The sequence below is a fragment of the Taeniopygia guttata genome, chromosome 3, assembly GCF_048771995.1.
Source record: "Taeniopygia guttata chromosome 3, bTaeGut7.mat, whole genome shotgun sequence".
Lineage (NCBI taxonomy): Eukaryota > Metazoa > Chordata > Aves > Passeriformes > Estrildidae > Taeniopygia > Taeniopygia guttata.
The window spans coordinates 98,158,714-98,179,091 of NC_133027.1; the positions used below are offsets into that span (position 1 = coordinate 98,158,714).

General features: G+C 41.5%; 1 protein-coding gene across 1 annotated transcript in view; it reads left to right on the forward strand.

Moving 5' to 3' along the window:
* The window catches only part of TP53BP2 (tumor protein p53 binding protein 2), a 51,261-nt gene that overhangs the window by 16,193 nt on the left and 14,690 nt on the right, over positions 1-20,378 (forward strand). The window contains exons 2-9 of the mRNA XM_030268984.4: positions 3,453-3,600; positions 8,974-9,087; positions 10,574-10,653; positions 13,762-13,863; positions 16,254-16,428; positions 17,839-18,020; positions 18,393-18,557; positions 18,955-19,192. Of these exons, the coding sequence (XP_030124844.4) occupies positions 3,453-3,600; positions 8,974-9,087; positions 10,574-10,653; positions 13,762-13,863; positions 16,254-16,428; positions 17,839-18,020; positions 18,393-18,557; positions 18,955-19,192 (1,204 nt within the window). The remainder of the gene's footprint in view (positions 1-3,452; positions 3,601-8,973; positions 9,088-10,573; positions 10,654-13,761; positions 13,864-16,253; positions 16,429-17,838; positions 18,021-18,392; positions 18,558-18,954; positions 19,193-20,378) is intronic.

The following is a 20,378-nucleotide window of genomic DNA, read 5'->3' on the forward strand; positions in this document are numbered from 1 at the left end:
TCAGTACCTATAGTGAGCATGGTTTTGGGCTGGGAAAAGGAAGGGAAATATTTTCATTTAGATCTTAATTTAGGGATCTGAGTCCTGTTGAAGAAATGCTTGGTCTGTTTGCTGGGCATTCATAAAGCTCAGTTTTTGAAAGTCTAGAGGAAAAACCCCTCATCCAAGGCTATGTAGAATTGTCAGATGTTTCAGTAATTGCTTTCATCTTTGAAAAAATAAGGTCTGACTGAAATTTGTCTTACTTTTGTTTTTTTAAATCAAGTCCTTCATTTATGCATAGTTTAAAACTGAATTTTGTGTATGTTGGGATTTTTTTCCCCTCTGAAATTGTTGGATGTTTGTATACAACTCTCTTAACATCTTCAGGTTCAGGGAGGAGCAAGAAACTGTTTTGTGCTCTAGGTGGAAGAAAGGCTTCCAGCTTCTGAACAAAGTGTCATGAGAGTACTCATTTCCTTTGTTTCTTGTTGCCACACAGCATAAAACAGTGATACAAACTAACTGGTAGGGTGGTTAATGAATGTCACAGTTGAACCTTTCCCAAGGGAAGCATGAGTGAGTCCTGGATATCCCAGTTCCAGGTGGTGCCAGCCACAGCGGCCACCAAGGGTGATGATCAGAGCCAAGAAGCCGCAGCAGGTGTTTGGTTCACATTGGTTTCTTCACCTTTCTTACTCTCTGGGAAGAGGCAGCTCTGTGATTGATACTCTCTGGTCAGCTTGCCCTAGGCTCCAGTGTGTCCAGGTGAGCAGGGGGATACCCCAGGAGGCCATGCAGGTGAGCAGACAGTGGTGGTGACAAATGTGACACCATTTGGTTCAAGAGGAGCCCAGCTGCTTAGAGAACTTGATCATCTCAGCATTGCCCCTGGAGCTGAAGGGAAGCAGGATGAGATAACATCAGTATCATAACATTTTAGTTGCTTTAGACTCTAAGGACTTTATGATTTTTAGGGAACTTGCAGTTTGGTTGCTTTTCCTTTCCTTAGTTCCTGGAGTATGTGGGCTAGAGGTGATGCAGACACTCTGAAGTCCCAGAAATGGCCCCCACACAGCAGGCTTGAGTGCTCTTGGCTTAATGTATTAGTAATTATCCAGAGCATTGTGGATAGAAATGGCAACTCGTGATCCTTCCTGTGTAGTTGTCTGTATTGCTAAATCCTAAGGATTAACAACTGGGTATAGACAGGCACACTGAAGAGTGAACAGCCGAGCTAGGGTCAAATTAGGTCTGCTTTGTGTATAATGCCATGGTTTGTATAATTTTCTCTTAATTCCCATCTGTGAGCTCATCTTTTAAATTAACAAATGTTACTGCAGACGGACAGCTTGTGCCATTTCTGAATGGCATTCCTGTTCTGAAGACAAGGTTGTACAGCATTAAATGTGAAAGGTTGATGCGTAACACCTACGTAACCCTGCTGTAAATCTATTTGGAAACTTTTTTTTTATTTATACTCTTCTGCTCCAGTAATTGTGATTAAAAGATATTCTTACCTGGCTGCACCTGACATCCTTCACTGTCAAGCTCCTCTAGGGGAGTCAGAGACACTGCATCTGAAAGGTAGCGTGTTCTGTGACAAAAGATTAAAGCCAAGTGCCAGAGTTCCTGCTTGGAAAGTTTTGTCTCTTAATTTAGGTCACTACCTCCTTGTGTTCATCTTCACTATATAATAAGTGTGTGGTAAACTGATCTTCCCTGCCTCCACATTTTCTCTCCTAGTTTCCAAGTTCCAAGTTTGGCTTTTTTGTTTGGTTTTCTTGTTGATTTCTTGGGTTTTTTTCCCCTCCCATAATGTCTCAAGGAAATGGATGGGGCAATGTAGCCATCAGGCAATTTTGAGCTTGTGTTCAGCAGGCTTTTTCCTCTCTGTGAATATTTGTAGAAGGTGTCAAGAATTTATCAGAAACCCTTGTCTTGGGGAGCTGGGCAAAACCAGTGGTCAGAAATTATGTGTTCTTGGTATAGTGCCAGGGCCCAAAAAACACTGTTTGCAAGTGTTTATACTGCCACAAGTGGGCCGAATACTTACAGTCTGTGTAACAGGATGTGCAGAGTCTGGAGTGTTTCTGTCAAAGGTTTTAAAAGAGTAAAAGCAGCCTCTCATACTGGGTTGAAGGGGATCTTGGCACTCAAAAGAGCCCTGGAAAGGCTTTGGAGACATCAGGAATGTGCATGTGCACAGCTGTATTCCCTGAGACTCCCTAACAATGGATTCCTAAAGCTGTGAAACAGATGGGGCTGAATTTCTCTTTGCAAAGGCTTAAAAAATTCTAATTCCATAGTATTTACACAAAATCACAGAAATAGTGCATGTGGTAATGATTTTGTTATTTTTAGAAATTACTATTTAAATCTATTTAGAAGGGTATTTATACCTCTCCCCCCTTGTTTGATTTGGCCTCCTTTTCCTCCTCTTTGACCTTTTGAACTGTGGTTTCTAAGGATTTATACCCCCTTCACCCATTAGAAATGAGGAAAGGGAAGCATTTGTGTCTTTTCTTGAGAAAACACCTTTTCCATCTGTATGAAAAATCCTGAATTGTATAGGTTGCTGTTGCTTGAAATGCTTAGTGGAATAATTGCTTTCTGGAGATATTTGACTGATTTTTGTGTTTCAGGAGGCTGTGTGACTAACAGCCAATTGAGACTGAAGTTGAGAATTGGTCTCAAGAGAATTGACGTTAATTTTTAGCTAGCAGCTAAACTTTGATATCAATTTAATATTAATAGCATGTAGTGAGATGGTGCTCAGAGGCAATAATCAACATTTTCTATCAAATATGGCAACTAAGTCTTTAGAGTGCTCATTTAGTAGTTGTGGCAGGAAAGACATGAGCAAGAACATCTGTGTGGTGTGTATAAACAGAAAAACCAAAGATCAAGGATCCTTCTCTAGCTGTGAAAAGGAAGTAAGATATCCTTGGTTTCCTGGGAATGGGGTTTGGGGGGTGACCTTGTATTCAGGCTGACACTAAGAGCACAGCAAGTTGACTTGTGTTTTTAGGAACATTTTGATTAAATACTTAACAGAAATGCAAATTGTGTTTCCACTTCACTGCCTATCTAGTAAGGTCTTGTCTTTTTTTATACCAGATGTAATTACCATTGTTTTTCGCTCCTGCTGAACTCTAGTTGACTGTTTCTCCTGCTGTGTCAAATGATTGCAGGATATATACACACACAGTAATGTGGGAGGAGTTCTGACACATCACCTGAAGAGAGGAGGAAGGAGCACCACGTCCAGATTTAAAACTGAGTAATCCTCCAGGAATGTAATTTAGTTGAGCAGGGGATTACTTCTGCAGCACCTCTCTTGCTTATACCTTAAAGAAATTGGGGGTTGTTAAGAAAATTGTACCCACTGTAGTTGATAGTGTGACTCCAAGGTGCAGCGTGGCTTTCTGTTGGAAAGTAATAACTCTGTGCTTTGCCTTTGTGTTCTGCAGATGTTTCTGACCGTGTACCTCAGTAACAACGAGCAGCACTTCACGGAGGTGCCTGTCACCCCTGAGACAACCTGCAGAGATGTGGTGGAGCTCTGCAAGGAGCCCGGGGAGACCGAGTGCCACCTGGCTGAGGTGTGGTGTGGCTCAGGTAGGTCAGGCTGGCAGCTGGTGAATTACTGGACATTTTCTGCTCCTGAGAAGGTAGCACATGGAGACCTGGCAGACATGATCCTGTCCCAGAGAGTTCCTGCATTACCATTTCATTGGTTTCTTCATCAGACTGGCTGTGTGATAACTCCCCTGCAGGGCTCACACGTGCAAAGCTGAGTGAAAAGCAAAAGGGAACTTGAACATGCAGATGTTTCTGTGTCTGTGCAGCCATTCTGTGACTCAGATGAGTCTGAGGGGTGTGAGAGAGTTTTTTAATTTTCCTCCTCCACCCCACAGTAGGATCCCAGCAGCCTTTTGGGGGGTTTTGATGTACCAAGTATTGGTAATTCTGTGACAGGTTCAAAATAATTTGTTTAACCCCAAAGGCATTGGAGCGGCAAAATAAAGCTTCCTTTTTCAGATGACACCTTCAGTGCTACTAATTGCATTGAGTGTGGATGGGAAGGAGTGTGTTAGCAGTAGTGGGAGTTACCTGGTGTGAAATGCTCTAAAGAAAGTGTCTGGGAAGAAGGAGAAGATAATTTTGACTGTCCTTTCAAGCCTGTGGAAAAGGGGTTTGTGCATGTGGCTCATTGTAACTTTTTTTTGCCTTTTCTACGTTTTTCTGATCTTGAAAGTTCAAATCTCCCAAACTTGCCATGCTCCATTGGAACTGGAGCATATGTCAACAAATAAGACCTAAAATATTACTAATGTCTCATGGCTTAAATGGGAAAGGGCTCTGGACTATCTCCTGGCTTCATGGTACTAATTAGATACTGGGAGCCATCCAGAGGCATAAAATACATGAATCCCTGACAGAATTTTGAGTAATGAAAAATAATTATGTCTAAGCCAACATTTTTGCTTAGACATAATTATTTTTGAGATGCTTCAACAAGATTATAAAAGATTCAGATGATAAGGGCTTATATTTCTCTCTTCCTCTGCTGTTATCTCAGGCTTACATCTGTTAAAAGAAGTCTTTGGTGAGATAGATGTTTGTTTAATGCTATGAGATACTTGAGTTGTCTCTTAATATTTACTTGCTTCTGACAGAGATGTAATGTTTCTGATACTTCTAAGTCTGAAAAAGGGTCCAGAATTTCTTTTTTCTCCTTAGAAATAAAGGAGAAATAAATTTGCTTCATAAATGATAACAAAATAAAATCAACAATTCATCATGGAAAGAGATCTTCTAGGAATGTATTTTAATTGTGAAGTCTACAGTGAAAGAGAAGTAAAATAAAGGTTTAGGTAAAACTGTTGAATTTATAGCTGGCCTTAGTCCCACACCCTTTTAAAGAGCACCAAGTGGTTGTGGTGAAGGACAGGGTTGTCCTGTTGGTACTGAAGTTGGGGCTGTGCTAGAGTGGGCAGCTCCTCTCATGTTTCCTGAACCTGGATTCTTCCTTGGCTTTTGAGATGATGATGTGTAGAGTAAGTTAGAAAGGCAAGGAAGATTGTCCTGAAATCAAAGGAGAGTGCCTGTAGTAAGAGGCAAGTACTTAGTGCCCAAATGTTCTTGTTAAGCTGAAAAGTGAACTTCTCTCTGAGTCGGACAATATAGTACATGGTGTTTTATTCTTATCATCAAATTATCATCCTCTCTGCTAGTCAAGGAGGCATAAGAAAATAGTCTGGATACGGAAACAAAGTGAAGCAGAGAACTTTTTCTGAGGTTTGTCTTTGTGGAGACATCATGAGACACACAAGAACAGATATCTAAATGTTGTTTGGACAGCTATTATAGGACAAAAAAAGCTTCATCCATTTTTACAGTGGAAACCTTGACAAGATCGTTGAGCCCAACCTTTGACCGAACACCGCCATGCCAACTAGACCATGGCACTAAGTTCTATATCCAGTTGTCTCTTGAACATTTCCAGGGATGGTGACTCCACCACCTCTCTGGGCAGCCTGTTCAAATGCTTAACCAACCTTCAAGTGAAGAAATTCTTCCTGGTGTCCAACCTTACCCTCCCTGGTACAGTTTGAGGCTATTTCCTCTCCTTGTGTCACTTGTTACCTGGGAGAAGAGACCAGCTCCTCCCTGGCTATCAGCTCCTTTCAGGGAGCTGTAGAGTGATAAGGTCTCCACTAAGCCTTCTTTTCTCTGGGCTGAACAACCCCAGCTCCCTCAGCTGCTTGCTCCTCATCAGACTCATGCTCCAGACCCTTCCCCAGCTCCATTCCTGTTCTCTGGACTCTCTCCAGCACCTCCTTTTTCTTCTAGCAGTGAGGGGCCCAGAGCTGGACACAGCACTCGAGGTGTGACCTCGCCAGTGCTGAGCACAGCAGGACAATCACTGCCCTGGTCCTGCTGGCCCCATTATTGCTGACACAGGCCAGGATGTCAGTGGCCTACTGGACATGCTGGCTCATGTTCAGCTGCTGTTGACCAGCACCCCCAGGTCCTTTTCCACTGGGCAGCTTTCCAGTCACTCTGTCCCCAGCCAGTAGCACTGTTCAGGGTTGTTGTGACCCAAGGGCAGGGCTCAGCAGTTGCTGAAGTTCCAAATACAGTTCCCAGTTGTGCTTGTTAACAAAAATGCAGTTATCTCAATAGCATTAAAATATTTGACTACTGGATTCATGCATGTTGCTTTGGATAAAATGTCTTGAGCATCTGCGTAGCATCCAGTAGCAAGCATTTGCAAGATATTTTCATATATATTCTGGATTTTATTTTGGTGAGGGGAGGAGGCAGCGGAGGAGAGAAATACTTTTAGCTTTTTGCCAATCTCATTTTCAATGTCAGCAGTGTTTTCCATCTTGTTCTGCCAGGATTAGCCACGATTTCTGTTTTGTTTGCATATTACACTGAACAAATTCAACTGCTTTAGAACAAACATGGTGCAGGACAGCTAACCTCTAGGGGTAGAAACAAAAGATTTGTGTTGGAAAATGGCTTCTCAGACTTCAATTATCGAGATTCATCTTACATCACTTGTTTCTTTCTTTTTCTGACACTTGCCCAGGAATGTTAGCTTCTATTGTCAGACCTTGTTAAACTACTTTGAAAGATTGCTGCAAGTGTACTTGAGGCACTTTGCTCCCTGAAGGGGGCAAGTTTACTACTCTTCCTGTCCTCCTAGTTTTGCTTGAAATTTGGTGAATATGAGGGCAAAATTTCCTTCCTATTTTTGTCAGAATTCTGTTAGGTGGTTACCTTGCCTACTGTGGAAAGCAGTCAAAAGGAGTGCATGTATAAAGATCTCTTTTTTTCTCTATGGGGTAGATGGGGGGGGCAGGAAAGAAAACTGATTGTCCATTCTTCTTGAGCATTCCAAATGTACATTTGTTTGGTATTTGAAAATCTCTTTGACCTTCCTTTGAAGCCAGTGAGTGGTATTGACAGGATCCTCGTGTAAAGGGCATCTCCCTTGATTATAGAGTTTCAGCTGAAGTATTGCTGAGCTGCTACAAATCTGCCTCATAAGCCTGCTGTATAGCCTTTAAGACAAAAATCTGCCAGTGGTGCTGTTGGTTTTTTTTGTTGTTGTTGTGGTTTTTCCCCTTTTTTTTCTTGAATTAAGGTTTAGCAGATGAGGAACGTTTTTGCTGTCTAGACAAGTCACCGCCAAGAGACGGCTTTTTCTGTAACAGTGACCTACTTGCTTATTCTGTAAAGCTAATCTCTTTTGACAGTGACTCCAGAAATTCTCCTTCCTAGATTGCTTGAGCACAGCTGCAGCATTTTCATTTAAAGAAACACTTTTATGTTGAAAAGAGCTTTTCACATACTGAAAACATGTTAGCAGCTCCTTTTTTAATGAAACTGAAAACATTTATACTTAACGCCAACAATTTTTCCTGCTGAAAAGATTTCATATTAAGACAGTGACTTTTTGAAAGACTTTATTGAATATGAATGAACTGCTCTCTGATTTCCTTTTTCTATCTTTCCCTTCCCCTTGCTTAAAAAATGAAAGTAAACTGCCAACAAAAGCAATGTCAGGAAAAATGAAACTGGTGCAAAAATGGTGGTATTTAATTTCATTCTTTGTCTTCTTGTCTTATTTCTGAGGCAAGGAAAAATATCTCCTGCTTGTCTGGCATCCAGCACAAATGGGTCCAACATGATCATGAGCCCCAGTGCTATTAGAAGATACTGTGACAGTATCCTGGCTATGTTAATTCACTGCTATGATATATTGACCACACTGTTGCCATCACATTTAAAATGGGCAGAAGAATTTATGGTAAAATGTCTAGAATAACAAAAGAAACTGCTTTTATGTAAAGATTTAGAGGCCAATAAGTAATTCTAGTTATGTTTTGGCTGTGAGTGCCTGGCTGTGATGTATGTACATTTTTAAAGGATTTTAATAACAGAAAGGGAGGAGTAGTAGTAAATTTAGACGCACACTGGGATTTTCTGTTATCAAAAGGCAGCAAGTAAGGCTTAAAAATTACTTATATGACTGAATCCTGAGCTTGGGAATAAAAGCGGAGAAAGAAATTCAGTGGAACTTGTGCATGTAACTTTTAAATCTCAGTTATTTGAAAGGAAATGGCAAGTTTTTACTGGACTCACTTTTCACTGTCTGATCATTTTTTAACTTTGAGCTGTGAATCCAAAGTAGTTCAGCGTTTCGAGGTTTATCAGAAATAGGGCTTTCAAAATACATCTCATCTGAACTTCTTGAAATTTGCTGTCCAAGACAATGAGCTGGCTCTGTGTTTGACAGGAGCTGTGGGAGAACACTTGAAGTGACAGGAGCTGTGCTGGCACACTGAGGATCAGGCCCGCTGGGTACTGCCAAGGAGCCTCTCCAGGCTGCTGAGTGCTCCTGCCTGAGCTTGAATGCGAGGGCTGCCATCCAGCGTTAAGAGGAGAATTCCTCTTCCCTGAGAGTTTATCTTTGCATCTCTTCATTTTTGTGGGAATTAGGAAGTAAATGAGTCTGTAGGAATCGTGGCAGCAGTGCCCATGAGGAGGGGGTGGGAGTGACTAAGGAATGAGTTTGTCTGAGGTGCCACAGAAGAGGAGTGAAAGGTACAACAGCACATTTCCTGCGCTGGTGAGTGGGTAAGGTGATTTGCACATACAAAATGAGGACACTAGACCTGAAAGCTCTAAATTCCCTGTTTGTTTTCCCTCAGGCTGTGGCAGTGCTTCAGCTTTTCCCTTCAGGGGTGGACTTTTCCAGGACTGCTATTCAGAGGTGTTGGTTTAGTGTCAGAAGCAAGGAGCAATGCAGTGGCTTCTTAAGGGAAAAGTAGAAATACCCTGGATGAGGACAAGTGTTCTGTGCACTCACTACACCTGTGCACTCACAGTGTTCAGGTGAAAGATGGACTTTTGGTTTGGTGCGAGGCCAGGCTATGGTGCGATGTAGCAGTTAACTGTTTTTTACCTTTTCAGAGCGTCCCATAGCCGATAATGAACGGATGCTGGATATTCTGCAGAGGTTTGGAATGCAGAGGGGCGAGGTGCGTTTCTTTCTCCGCCATGAACGCTCTCCCTGCAGGGAAGCTGGTAGGTGTTGATCTCAGCTGGTTCATTTCTTCAGGTTCTACTTAATCCTTCAAGGTTAAGGAAACACTTGTGTGTGTTATTTATTAATGTTTACAGCCAGTAGGCATTGCGGCCTTTTTTTTTTGTCTGACTATTGGCTAGTCTTTGTAAAGGCTTCATCTTCCCTTGCTATGTCTGGGAATGGTAAATCCAAGCTGAAATTTCTGCAGGTTTTCTAAATCTGGTTATCACCAAAGCATCCAAGGGCATACTGTGTTAAATATATTTTCTCCAGCAAAAGATCTTGAACTCTGTGGTGATCTCTTCTTCTAAATATAATAACCAAACTGTTGCCCAGTAATGTACTCTGTGATTATTCACCTGGTTAATACTTTACCAGGGTGTTAAACTTAGCATACTGTGCAAAGATAGAGTTCTTCAAAGTTTCTCCTACACATTTGTGTTAGTTTTAGGAATAGCATTAAATGAACTGCCTGGTGAAGTTCTCTGAGCATATAATTCTCATTGTAAATTGAAATGTGAAACCTGTAAAGGAAATTAACTTTCAGCTTTTCAGGGGCTTTCTGTGTATCCCACATTCATCTCTTCAGTAGAATCTTTCATTTTTACCTTTAAATCAATCTACCATTTTATTCTTCCTCCCCTTTTTCTGTTTTCTTCCTTGGTAATCTGCCTTGGTGTTGGAAATACTGTGTTTTTTAAGTGGCATTGCACCCAGCATACTTTAGGTGTCTGACTGTATCTCAGTGTTTGAAATGCGTACTGGTGATAGAATGAGTGCATGAAAAGCTAAAGCTGTGCCATTTCTACCTGCTGACGATCTTACAGAGCAGTTTAGTTGTCAAAATGCATTTTTTCAAGACCAGGGTGCTTGTAGTATTAGGATTATTGTCATTTTATTTGCCACAGCATTGCTAAGCAATGTATTTGAGCTCTGAGTTAGGCTCACAGAAATATGGTCTTGAAATAGGAATCAAATGGGCAAGAAGGTAACAGGCATGGGTTATCCTGTAGTACAGTTAGTTCTGCAGGGAGATCAGTTAGCTTGGTATTGGGCATCTGAGCACTATTTGCACATTTATTTGATGGGGATGAAGTGGGGTTTAAGTTAAGCAGCATCTTTACTGACACAATGACTGCCAGGAAAAAGGAAAAAATGTGCTTTTAAACTGTGTATCTATAATACACGTTTAGGAGGGGCTGACTACCTGTTTGCCACAGCATAAGTACTGGAATTACCTACTATCTGTTAAGATGGTTTTGTTTGTGTTTCTGAAGAGAGCTATTCTTTAAAATAGAAGCTGACATTGAACAGAAATCTTTTCAGAAAATGTGTTGTCATCGCTTAATTTCATCTTGGTAGTAAACACTTGGTAGATTCTACACCATAAAGATTGTTCTGATTCTCCTTTTGTACTGAATGCTATGTCTAAAATGATTAGAAAAATCTTTTATTACCTTTCCATCTTTAACTGTTTCTATCCAGGGACTGGACAAAGGTCTCAAGACCCAGCCTTCAAAAGAAATGGTGTGAAAGTGCCCGGTGATCGCAGAATAGAGAATGGGGTAAGTGCTTGATGCAGTGGCTGAGCTGGGGTTCATTTTCCCACAGCAGCCCTCCCAGTGCTGTGCTTTGCATTGGCAGCCAGAAAGGTGCTGATAAAACTCCAGAGTTTTGGCTACTGCTCAGTAGGGCTGGCACAGCATCAGCACTGTCTGAACATTCCCCCCACATCAATGGGCTGGCAGTGGTCAAGGTCCTGGGAGGGGACACAACTAGACCAGCTGACCCAAAGTGACCAAAGGGATATTCCGTGACATGTGGCGTCAGCTGAGATACAAAAGCCAAGGAGGAGGAACGGGGGAACATTTGTTATTTTGCAATGTTTGCCTCCTGGAGCAACTGCTTCCTGTGCTGAAGCCCTGCTTCCTGGGAAGTGGCTGGACATCGCTCTCTGATAGGTAGAGAATAAACTGGTTTTTGTTCTTGTTTGCTTGCACAAACTTGTTTGCCTTTGCTTTAGTAAACTGCCTTTTCTCAACCTAGGAGTTTTCTAGCTTATTCTCTCTGCCTTGTCCTGCTGGGAAGGGAGTGGTAGAGCAGCTTGGTGGGCACCTGGCATCTAGCCAAGGTCAACCAACGAGTCTGATTTTGGTCCCTGAACAGGGGTGAGACAAAGGCAGTTATATGTATACATATGTACAAAAATATTTTGCATACCATAGTAAAAAGTAGCTGCCAAGTATCAAGCTCCTGTGTGGGGCACGGAGTTTGTCAGCTGCAATGCTTATCTCTATTTTTCTGGGTTTGGGAACATATTTATATAAACAATGGCTCTGTGCTTTGCCCTCACACTGGTGGCCTTGTCGCACTGGGGGAGCTGTCTTGTGGGGATGATGAGGGAATACACCTCCCTCCTTGCCTGAGATTGATGTGAATGCTTTTAAAATGCTGGCTCCCACAGTCTTTGCTTGTCCATATATAAGCTGTTCAATACTGTTAATAATATTAACTAATACTGTTGGCACCCTGTGGGGTTTGTGGAATTCAGTGTCACCTGCGTGTAAGAGAAAACAAACTTTGGGTGAGGAGATATTGAGATTTGCTCTGAGGTATCCAGTTCCTGGGTGGCAGGGTGTGTGGAAGGACTTGGGCAGGTGCCTGGGGTGGTTATCGCCTCCCATTGCCTGGGACTTTACACCTGAACAGGTCATCAGTCAACCCTGGCAAACTGACATGTCAGCTGAGAGAAGGGTGCCTTGCCTACCCCAGTGAAAACCAGCAGCCTCCTGCCCTGTACTGGGGCTTCTGAGCCACAGTTCAGTACTCAGAGCACTGTAGTTGAGGCAGGAACCCAAAGTGTGTTTGAGCACACTATGGCTGAGACAGGGACTCAAACCACCCCATAATTGCCCCAGTAGTGAAAAATGGAAATAGACAAAGTAAGCTGCAGATCCATATGGTTGGTTGGAAAGGGAGGAAGAAGGAGAATTAGGAGAGTAGGGGTAAGATGAAGAAGCCAGTCATTCAAAAAAGAAATTGCAAGGAGTGAGATAAATCAAACAGAAGATGAAGTTACTTGGTCCTTGTCTTCATCAGAACTTCAAGATTTGTGAAAAGATTACAGCTGCCAGCCACGTGAGCAGATTTCTGCCTGGCTGCTTCAATGCTGGGGTAATGGGGCTGACAGTCAGCACGTGGAAGGTCATGAAGCCAAACAGCTGGGATCCCTTGCCAGAGATCAGGAGATTGAAAGAGGAGTTGGAAAAGAGAGCAATTTGCAGTTTCTGGGCATGGCTCCTCTCAAGTGTGAGGGCAAGGTATCCATTTAAGGAAGATCCTCTAAATTCCCAGGAAAGTGAACCACTGTATGAAGGTATCCAATACTTGAGAGAGAATTAGCAGTGCTGAAAGTCGTCTATAAGTGATCTAAAAAGTGACAGTGTCCCTAAACACCAGAGGAAATCCCTTACACAGTGGCCATGTGGAGGAAGGTGGTTCAAAGTGCCCCTCCATCATATTCCAGCATCTTGGTGGTGCTGAATTACCTGCAGATGGATAGACCAGCCGTAGAGGTGGCATCTTCCTGGCTTTGAAATGTTCTGTGGTGACATGGCACCTTGGAGAAAATTGAATCAGACAATGGGACTGATTTTTGTAGTAACCTTGTAAACTCTTGGGAAAAGCAAAATGGCATTGAGTGAATATATCATGACACTTAGCATCCACAGGCCTCTGGAAGAATTACCATTATAGTGAAAATGGAGGCTTTCTGTCTTTGGAGATAATGCTGCAAATACCATGGAAAGAAACTAAGAGGCTGTTGTGGAAATGTTGTTAATGACTGCTCTAAAATAGACACAAAGCCTCTAGCAATTACCATCCTGGCTTTCAGTTTTCAGGATGTCACCAGCATCTGTTGGTTGCCATAGATGTGCTTGTACAGGTGATCTCAGAGCCACAAATGCACCATACTTCCCCTTCTCTACTCTCATCAGAATTCTTTTCTCATATTCCCTCAATTTGTTTTTTTTTTTCCCCTTTGCAGTTTTGTCAGAGATCCCTAACTCCAGATTTCAAGCTGACACCAGTTATTGTTTCAGCATTGAATTAATTGTCTACCACTCTTGCTCCATAATATTAGAGACGTAAGATTGAATCTAGATTCAGGAACTATCTGAATAGACAACCAACAACAGTGCTGTCTTTGAGAGTGGTGTTTTCCCTCCTGCCCGGCCATATTTAAGCTTTCTATTTTCTTCAGCTTACGTAGAAGTGCTTCAAACTGTAGTGATACACCTACGAGCACAGAGCTATCCTGCCACATGCTGAGCGTTCTGGGCTCACTCAGTCAAAGCTGATTCATGCTGAGCTGAATTATAAAGGGCTCTGAAATGCCTCTTCAAAATGCTGCTGGGATTTTGCTAGAAACATTAATGTTCCAAAAGATGTCATTTTCTGTGAGTTGTTGGATTTGGGTACACATGCATATGAGCTTACAATTGTTTATTGTTTTACCATGAGAAGATGCTGTATCTCTCTAAATATTTTATTGGCTATTCAGTTGGGGTTTTTTTGGAAAGACTTTTATTATACTTTTCTGCAGTAGCTCTGTTAAGTGCTAGCCAAATTAAAAATTCTAGACTTAACTTGCTTTGGGTATTCTTTGACAGGTAAGTGCACCAAGGATGGATATGACACTGGCTGAACTTCAGGAAATGGCATCACGCCAGCAGCAACAAATTGAGGCGCAACAACAAATGCTGGCTAACAAGGTGAGTTTGGAATCAGATTGTTTACAGCCAGAAACAAAGGTAGTAAGAGTCATGTGAAGTGGAGGGAAGATTGGGGAATTTGGATATTTTTCACCCACTCTAAACAGAGGGCTCCTTTTTTTGGCTGTCCGTCTTTAAATTTGAAAGTCAATGTATGCAATTATCCAGTTGTAAAACATATAAATAATGCCAGTGATGGAAGTGACCATTTAGCTTACTGAAAGGACAGGGCATATAACATTAATATATTGTCGTTCATCCTGGTGGCTCTGTCAGCTCTGTTTGTGACCAGCAATTCACCAGTTTGATCACTGAACAATGCTTTTGTCTCTGCTGTCCTGTTATGCTATCTTGCCTTCTCCTGATAAGGGTTCAGTGTGCCTGGTTTTCTGGGGCAGCTGGCTGGAAGAGATGTCTTGTATGTGATAAAAGTAACCTAGGACTGTGATTTATTAAATGCTTGCAGAACAATAACAGAAAAGCTAATGGAAGCACACAGGGTGCTCCTGAATTGTGTAGGGAAAAAAATACTCTGAATGCATCTGTGGAATGGTGGCACAGAGCTCATGTTTTGTTTGAGTGTTGTTGGTACACATTACTCTTGAAAATGTAACAGAAAATGCTTCACAATTCTCTGCAGAGAATTGTGAAATGTGAGCCTGTCCTGAAGAGGGCTCATCTGTCTGGGTAGGTGTTCCCATGGATTTCAGAATGTGCTTTACTAGGGAAGAAGGCTGCTCTGAGGATCTGCTCTCAGTACTTTTTCTGTGTCACACACCCTCTCTCCCTCTCCCTTTGAGACCAGCTGTGTGTGTCTGTATGTTTAGTACCGTGTTCAGTTCCCTTGGCCCTCAATAATTGTATCTCAGAGAAATGCTTCAAGCCATGGCTCTCTAATATTCTGCAGCACCTGCTAAGTGGTATTATGGCCTCTCAAAATAGGTAATAAAACTTTTTTCTGCTTTGTGGTAAGAACAGGTGCAACTGTATGCAGGAAATTGGCCAGTCAACCAAGTGATGATAGGTTTCACCTGAAATGTAGCAGCACAATGAATACCCATACTTGTTTAATTGGCCAAAGAATTCTTCCCTCTTCTCAGTTCCAGCTGGGATGTGTTTATATATGAGGAGCCTAAACTGTCACAACTTCTGTTTCACTCACAGATGATGGCAATACACCCTATTTTTATAAATAACACTGTAGTCACAAGAAGCAGGAATACTACTTTTACTCTAAATTATTTAAAAAATAAAAATATGAGTTTGAGACTGGATTGTTACCCATTGGGTAGGTGTTTGCCTGTGGCTTGAAGAAGAGTAGCCCCATGAGTGTCCCACTGGTAGGATTTTTCATTTTGGTGCCTGCCTGGAACAAACTTGTTTTCCTAGGTGCCTCTTCAGAGTGACTTTCCATTGCCTCTTTCCTGCCTTCTGAAATCTGATGCAATATTAAAAATAGATTCTGAGGGTGGAAAAATACACTTTCTTTTTAGACACGAGCTGTAATCTCTTTTTGGTGACATTTTCCTGCGTGGGAGTGACTCTAAAGTAGTGCATACACTGAGGGTGCTGCCTGATCCTGGCTTTCTCCAGAAGGCAAGCTCACTTTCCTGCTCTGCTTTTCTTATTCCAAGTGCACAAGAATCCCTGTTTTCTAAATCTGACTGGTGATTTTTTTTCTTTTGTGGGTTTGGTTTTTTTGGAGAAAGTGTGGAGTTCTAATGTTAGTAAGCAGTGGTAGTCTTGGATTTTAGTGTGTGCTTGGGAAAGTCTCACTAGTTCTACTCCCCTGGAGCAACCTGTCATCTCCAGAGCTGGAAGCTATGTATAATGGCCAGTGATTTAGAGGAATTTTTTGTAGATGATCTAGCGGTCTCGTGGTTTCTTCTAAGTTTAAACTAGACATGTGCATGTAGAAACTGATAACACATTATTTTACTCTCTAAAGGCAAGAGGATCTTCTCCACTAAGGTGATACCTGTTGTTTAAATGAGGGCAAGGTCACTGGAAGGATTTTTCAGTGTCTTGAATTATCTGAGTGGTGATCATTATTTAGGAGACCAGTGTGCTTTCAGAGGTTTGGTGTGCAGCCATCCTTCATCTCAAGGAGGTTTTAGCAGAACTAGTAAAAGCACAAAATAGTAATGGAAAATACCAGTAATTTATGGAGTGCCTTCTACATAAAGAATGTCTAATATTCTCCAGTGTGACTTAGTTGTTTAAAATGTGACATGTGATAGAGATATGTAAAGTACAAGCAGCATGGAGAAAGTGGAGAGGAAATAGTCCTTAGCTCTTGAAACTCAAGAGCCCAAATAATGATTAAATCAAATTAGCAAATGTCTTGAAACATGAATGCTTAGACTTAAAAATCTTTTTCTTGACTGCAGGAGCAGCGCCTGAAATTCCTGAAGCAGCAAGATCAGCGACAGCAACAGCAAGCTGCTGAACAGGAAAAACTGAAGAGATTAAAGGAAATTGCTGAGAATCAAGAAGCCAAACTTAAGAAAGTGAGAGCATTGAAAGGTCATGTGGAGCAAAAAAGACTCAGCAATGGGAAATTAGGTGAGTTGCTGCTTAGGGGAAGTAGCCTGGGATTTTTCATGAAATGAAGTTCTTAGAAGTCAAAAATTTTTGGTGATTGCAGTGATTCAGAGGAGTTATTTACAGCATTCCAGGAGATGGTAATCTTAATAATTTCACTTCAATCATTCACTTCAATAATTTCATTTCAATCTTGTATTTACCAAGAAAACTCATTACTGACCTGGAACAAAATATATTTTCTTACTGTATTTTAAAATATCCTGTAAGAGCACCCTGTCTTTTGAGCCTAGCATGTCTGCTCTTTAATTACAGTGTAGTTTTTTTCCTTACTTGAATACCTTTGTGCATCACAGTAACTTTTTCCATCCTTAATGTCAATACCCTGTACATTTAGAGTGTTATTTTCTTGGCCTATAACAAAGCTTAGCCTGGTACCCAAGTTACATTCTGTGCAAGAGGTAACTAATGGCCAAACTGGCTGCATATTTGCTTTTTAGTTATGTGAATCTGACCAGGGTCTCGCTTGCTGTAGTACTGGTTGGGTGCTTCTGGTTCAGCATGTTGATAAAATATTAAGTCTGAAATAAATATTTATTCTTCTGCCTACCTTTTCATCCTCTCTATTGTGTAGAATTTGTTATTTCCAGCCTGACTCAACTGAAAACATGAATATGTTGTTTTAGTAGGAAGCATTTTGGTTGACAGATAAAGCGTAAGTGTTTTTCTGTTGGAGAATCCCTTTTCTGCTTAGGTTCTGTTGCAGAAAATAAATGTATGTTTTAAGGCTTGGAAGGATGGTAGAATAATACAAGATCTTGGAGCATGTGAGTCTGTTTTCCTGTGCCATTCCCAGCAGGTCTGATTTTGGTACTTGCTTGAATTCTTACTGATTCCTTAAACTTCATTCTACAATAGAACAGTTTCAGCAGTGGGAGCAGCTGATGACAGATGTTTGTAATAGACCTGAAAAAGCCTTCTGAAGTCTTTGTTTAATATGACAGCTTGGGTGTTTTGTCACTGAGTTCTTATGACCTAAATTCAGAGTTCCAAGTATCATAAATATGCCTTGTGGTTTAGCGAGTGTCTTCCTGCTGAATTCAGCATTCAGTGAATTTAGGCTTCTCCAGATGAATTTAATCTGGCATTGTGGTTTTGTTTGTTTCAATACTTCAGAAAGTTTTTTTTAAGAAAGTTCTCTTCCCCTCCCTGTCAGTGCTCTAAGTAGACCAAATTTCCATAACCATTCTAGTGAGCCTGCATTTGCCAGAGCTCAGAGGAAGAGCTGGTGTGACAGGGCAGTGGGTTTGGCTGAGCAGCCCTGCTCTGGAGGCCGGCAGGGCGCTCTCTGTCTCCTTAAGTGCTGCCTTGGAAGCAGCCCACGCTGGGCTGTTTCTCAGGGCAGCTATTGTGCTCTGCCCTTCTTTGCAGTGGAGGAGATTGAACAGATGAACAGCCTGTTCCAGCAAAAGCAGCGCGAGCTGGTGCTGGCCGTGTCCAAAGTGGAGGAGCTCACCAGGCAACTGGAGATGCTGAAGAACGGCCGGATTGATGGTTACCACGACAACCAGTCGGCTGTAGCTGAGCTCGACCGCCTCTACAAGGAGCTGCAGGTAATGGGAGGCCAGCCCCTGACCCTCAGCTCTTCTGGGCTCTAAGTTGGTTGGGCTGTTTCTTACCTTGTTGGAGAGAAATCCTGTTGCTCCTGTTCCTGCCAGGGCTGTGTGGGACAGCCTGCATGCTGAGGATGGAGGGTTAGTTGTGCTGGGTTTAAGGTAAAGAGGGAAGGAGCACACACTGTCTGTACCTTTCCTTTCTGCAAAATTTGGAGACTAACCAAAGTTTCCTCTGGAGGGAAAACATGACTTGACTTTTTAGAAGGCTTTTCTCTTTCCAAGGGTTTCCTGTCCTCGATCCTGAAAGTGAATTTGTTTTTATTTTGGTTGTTTTCCCCTCCTCCCCCACTGCTTTGTGAATTTATTCAGTTGAGGAACAAACTGAACCAGGAGCAGAATGCCAAGCTGCAGCAACAGAGGGAGTGTTTGAACAAGCGCAACTTGGAGGTGGCAGTCATGGATAAGCGTGTTAATGAGCTGCGCGAGCGGCTCTGGAAGAAAAAGGCAGCTCTGCAACAGAAAGAGAATGTACCAGTAAGTGTGAGCTATTTCATAACTAAAACATTAATTCTGCGTCTTGTCTGTACAGCCTGAAGTAAAAACTTGCTTGGGGGGAAGGCTGTTGAGATGCTAGACTTGTTGTCTTTATCCATATGTAGTGGAAGTCTTGTATTATTAAAGTCCTTTTCTTGGTACATTAGTGTTAACCTACTTACTCTTTATAGACAAGAAGTCTTATGTTGTCGTGGAAATTTCACTCTAGATTTTTTTTTTGCTATTACCTCAGCTTTATAATTCTCAGAGCTGTTTCAAAAAAGCACTTTTTATATTGGAGTATAATTTGCTACTTGTTGTATTCTTTTTTTAAACTCTGTGAATGGATACTGCAGAATAAAATTATTTGTATTTTCTTTTTTTTTTCCCCCCCAAGGTTTCTTCAGATGGGAATTTACCACAGCCAGTGGCTTCTGCTCCAAGCCGAGTGGCAGCTGTAGGTCCTTATATCCAGTCCTCTACTATGCCACGTATTGCTTCCAGACCTGAGCTTTTGGTGAAGCCAGCATTTTCAGATGGGACACAAGCTTTGCAGGTACCTGATGGGCCACTGAAAACACAAACACTGCCCAATATGAGAGCTGGAAACAGTTCACAAGCTAAAGCTCCTGCAGGTAATAGCTTACAATTCATATTTTTTGTCCAGATATGTTTTGTTTTCTTACCTAACAGCTCTGTTTTGATGTTCTTTTTTATGCACTGTTTTTGATGCACTTTTTTAAAGCAAAGTGTTGTTTGAGATGCCAATATTGCTACTTGCCATTTTTTCTGCACCAGTGAAAATATTTTATAAGCACCAAGGTTCTATGATTCAATGTTAAAAATGAAGTAAATCTATCAGTGAGCACTTTAAGTTGTTGTACAGTGTAGACTACAGGAGGATTTTTCTATAAAGCAATTATTTATTTTAAAGTTCCCCTAAGAACTATCCAACAGTGTGTTTGAGTTTCTAGAGGCTATTTTAGTACATACCTGGTAACCTGGTGCCTGGATTTAAAAAATGGCAATGCCAGGTTTTCTGATGGTGCATTTTGGAACTGACACATGGAAAGGATTAACCAATGTAACAAATTTTACAAAGGAGGTGGCTGCTTGTAGCACAGAAATAGCAGTGAAGTTACTGACTTGCTGAAGAGTGAGGCTTGGCCTCTCCTACTTGGAGAGTTACTGGAGATTTGTTGGCTTCTCTCTGTGGCTTTCTCCTATGAGAAACAGTTCAGTACAGTAAGAGAAGTCTAAAGAAACTTTTAGAGAGTTTCTAAGAGAGTAAATATCTCTTCTGTGCTATCCTGGGAGAAGATTCACTTTTCAGCTGGGAGAGAAGAGAAACACTGATCTTCCCAAAAGCAAGAAATGGAGACTGGGCTTGCAGAATAGTTCTGTTTATTTTCTATCTCTGTCCCTCCATCTCCAATTCTGGCAGATACTGAAGTAACCATTGCACAAAAGCAGTTGCAAGTGTCACTTGCTGTATTGGAGAATGGAGGATTGTTTCTTTTTATTTGATTTGCTGATCCTAAAACTACTGGAGTGGAATTTAAACTTTAGACCACACAGCATTTGAATTTTTGCTAGAAGAATGTGTGGTGGTTAGCTATTTGAACTCAAATATCTCTTATTTTTTAGAATTTGGACAAAAGGGCTGCTTTCCTAGAGAGAGTTTTTGGTACTTTGTCAGATGAAATTTTGTGCTGCTGCTTATTATTACTGTTTGAATTTAACATTACTTAGGTTATTTAGAATTTAGTAGAGAGAATTTGGTGAAATACTTAATAGGAGATTGCAAGTGTTTTCTTAGTA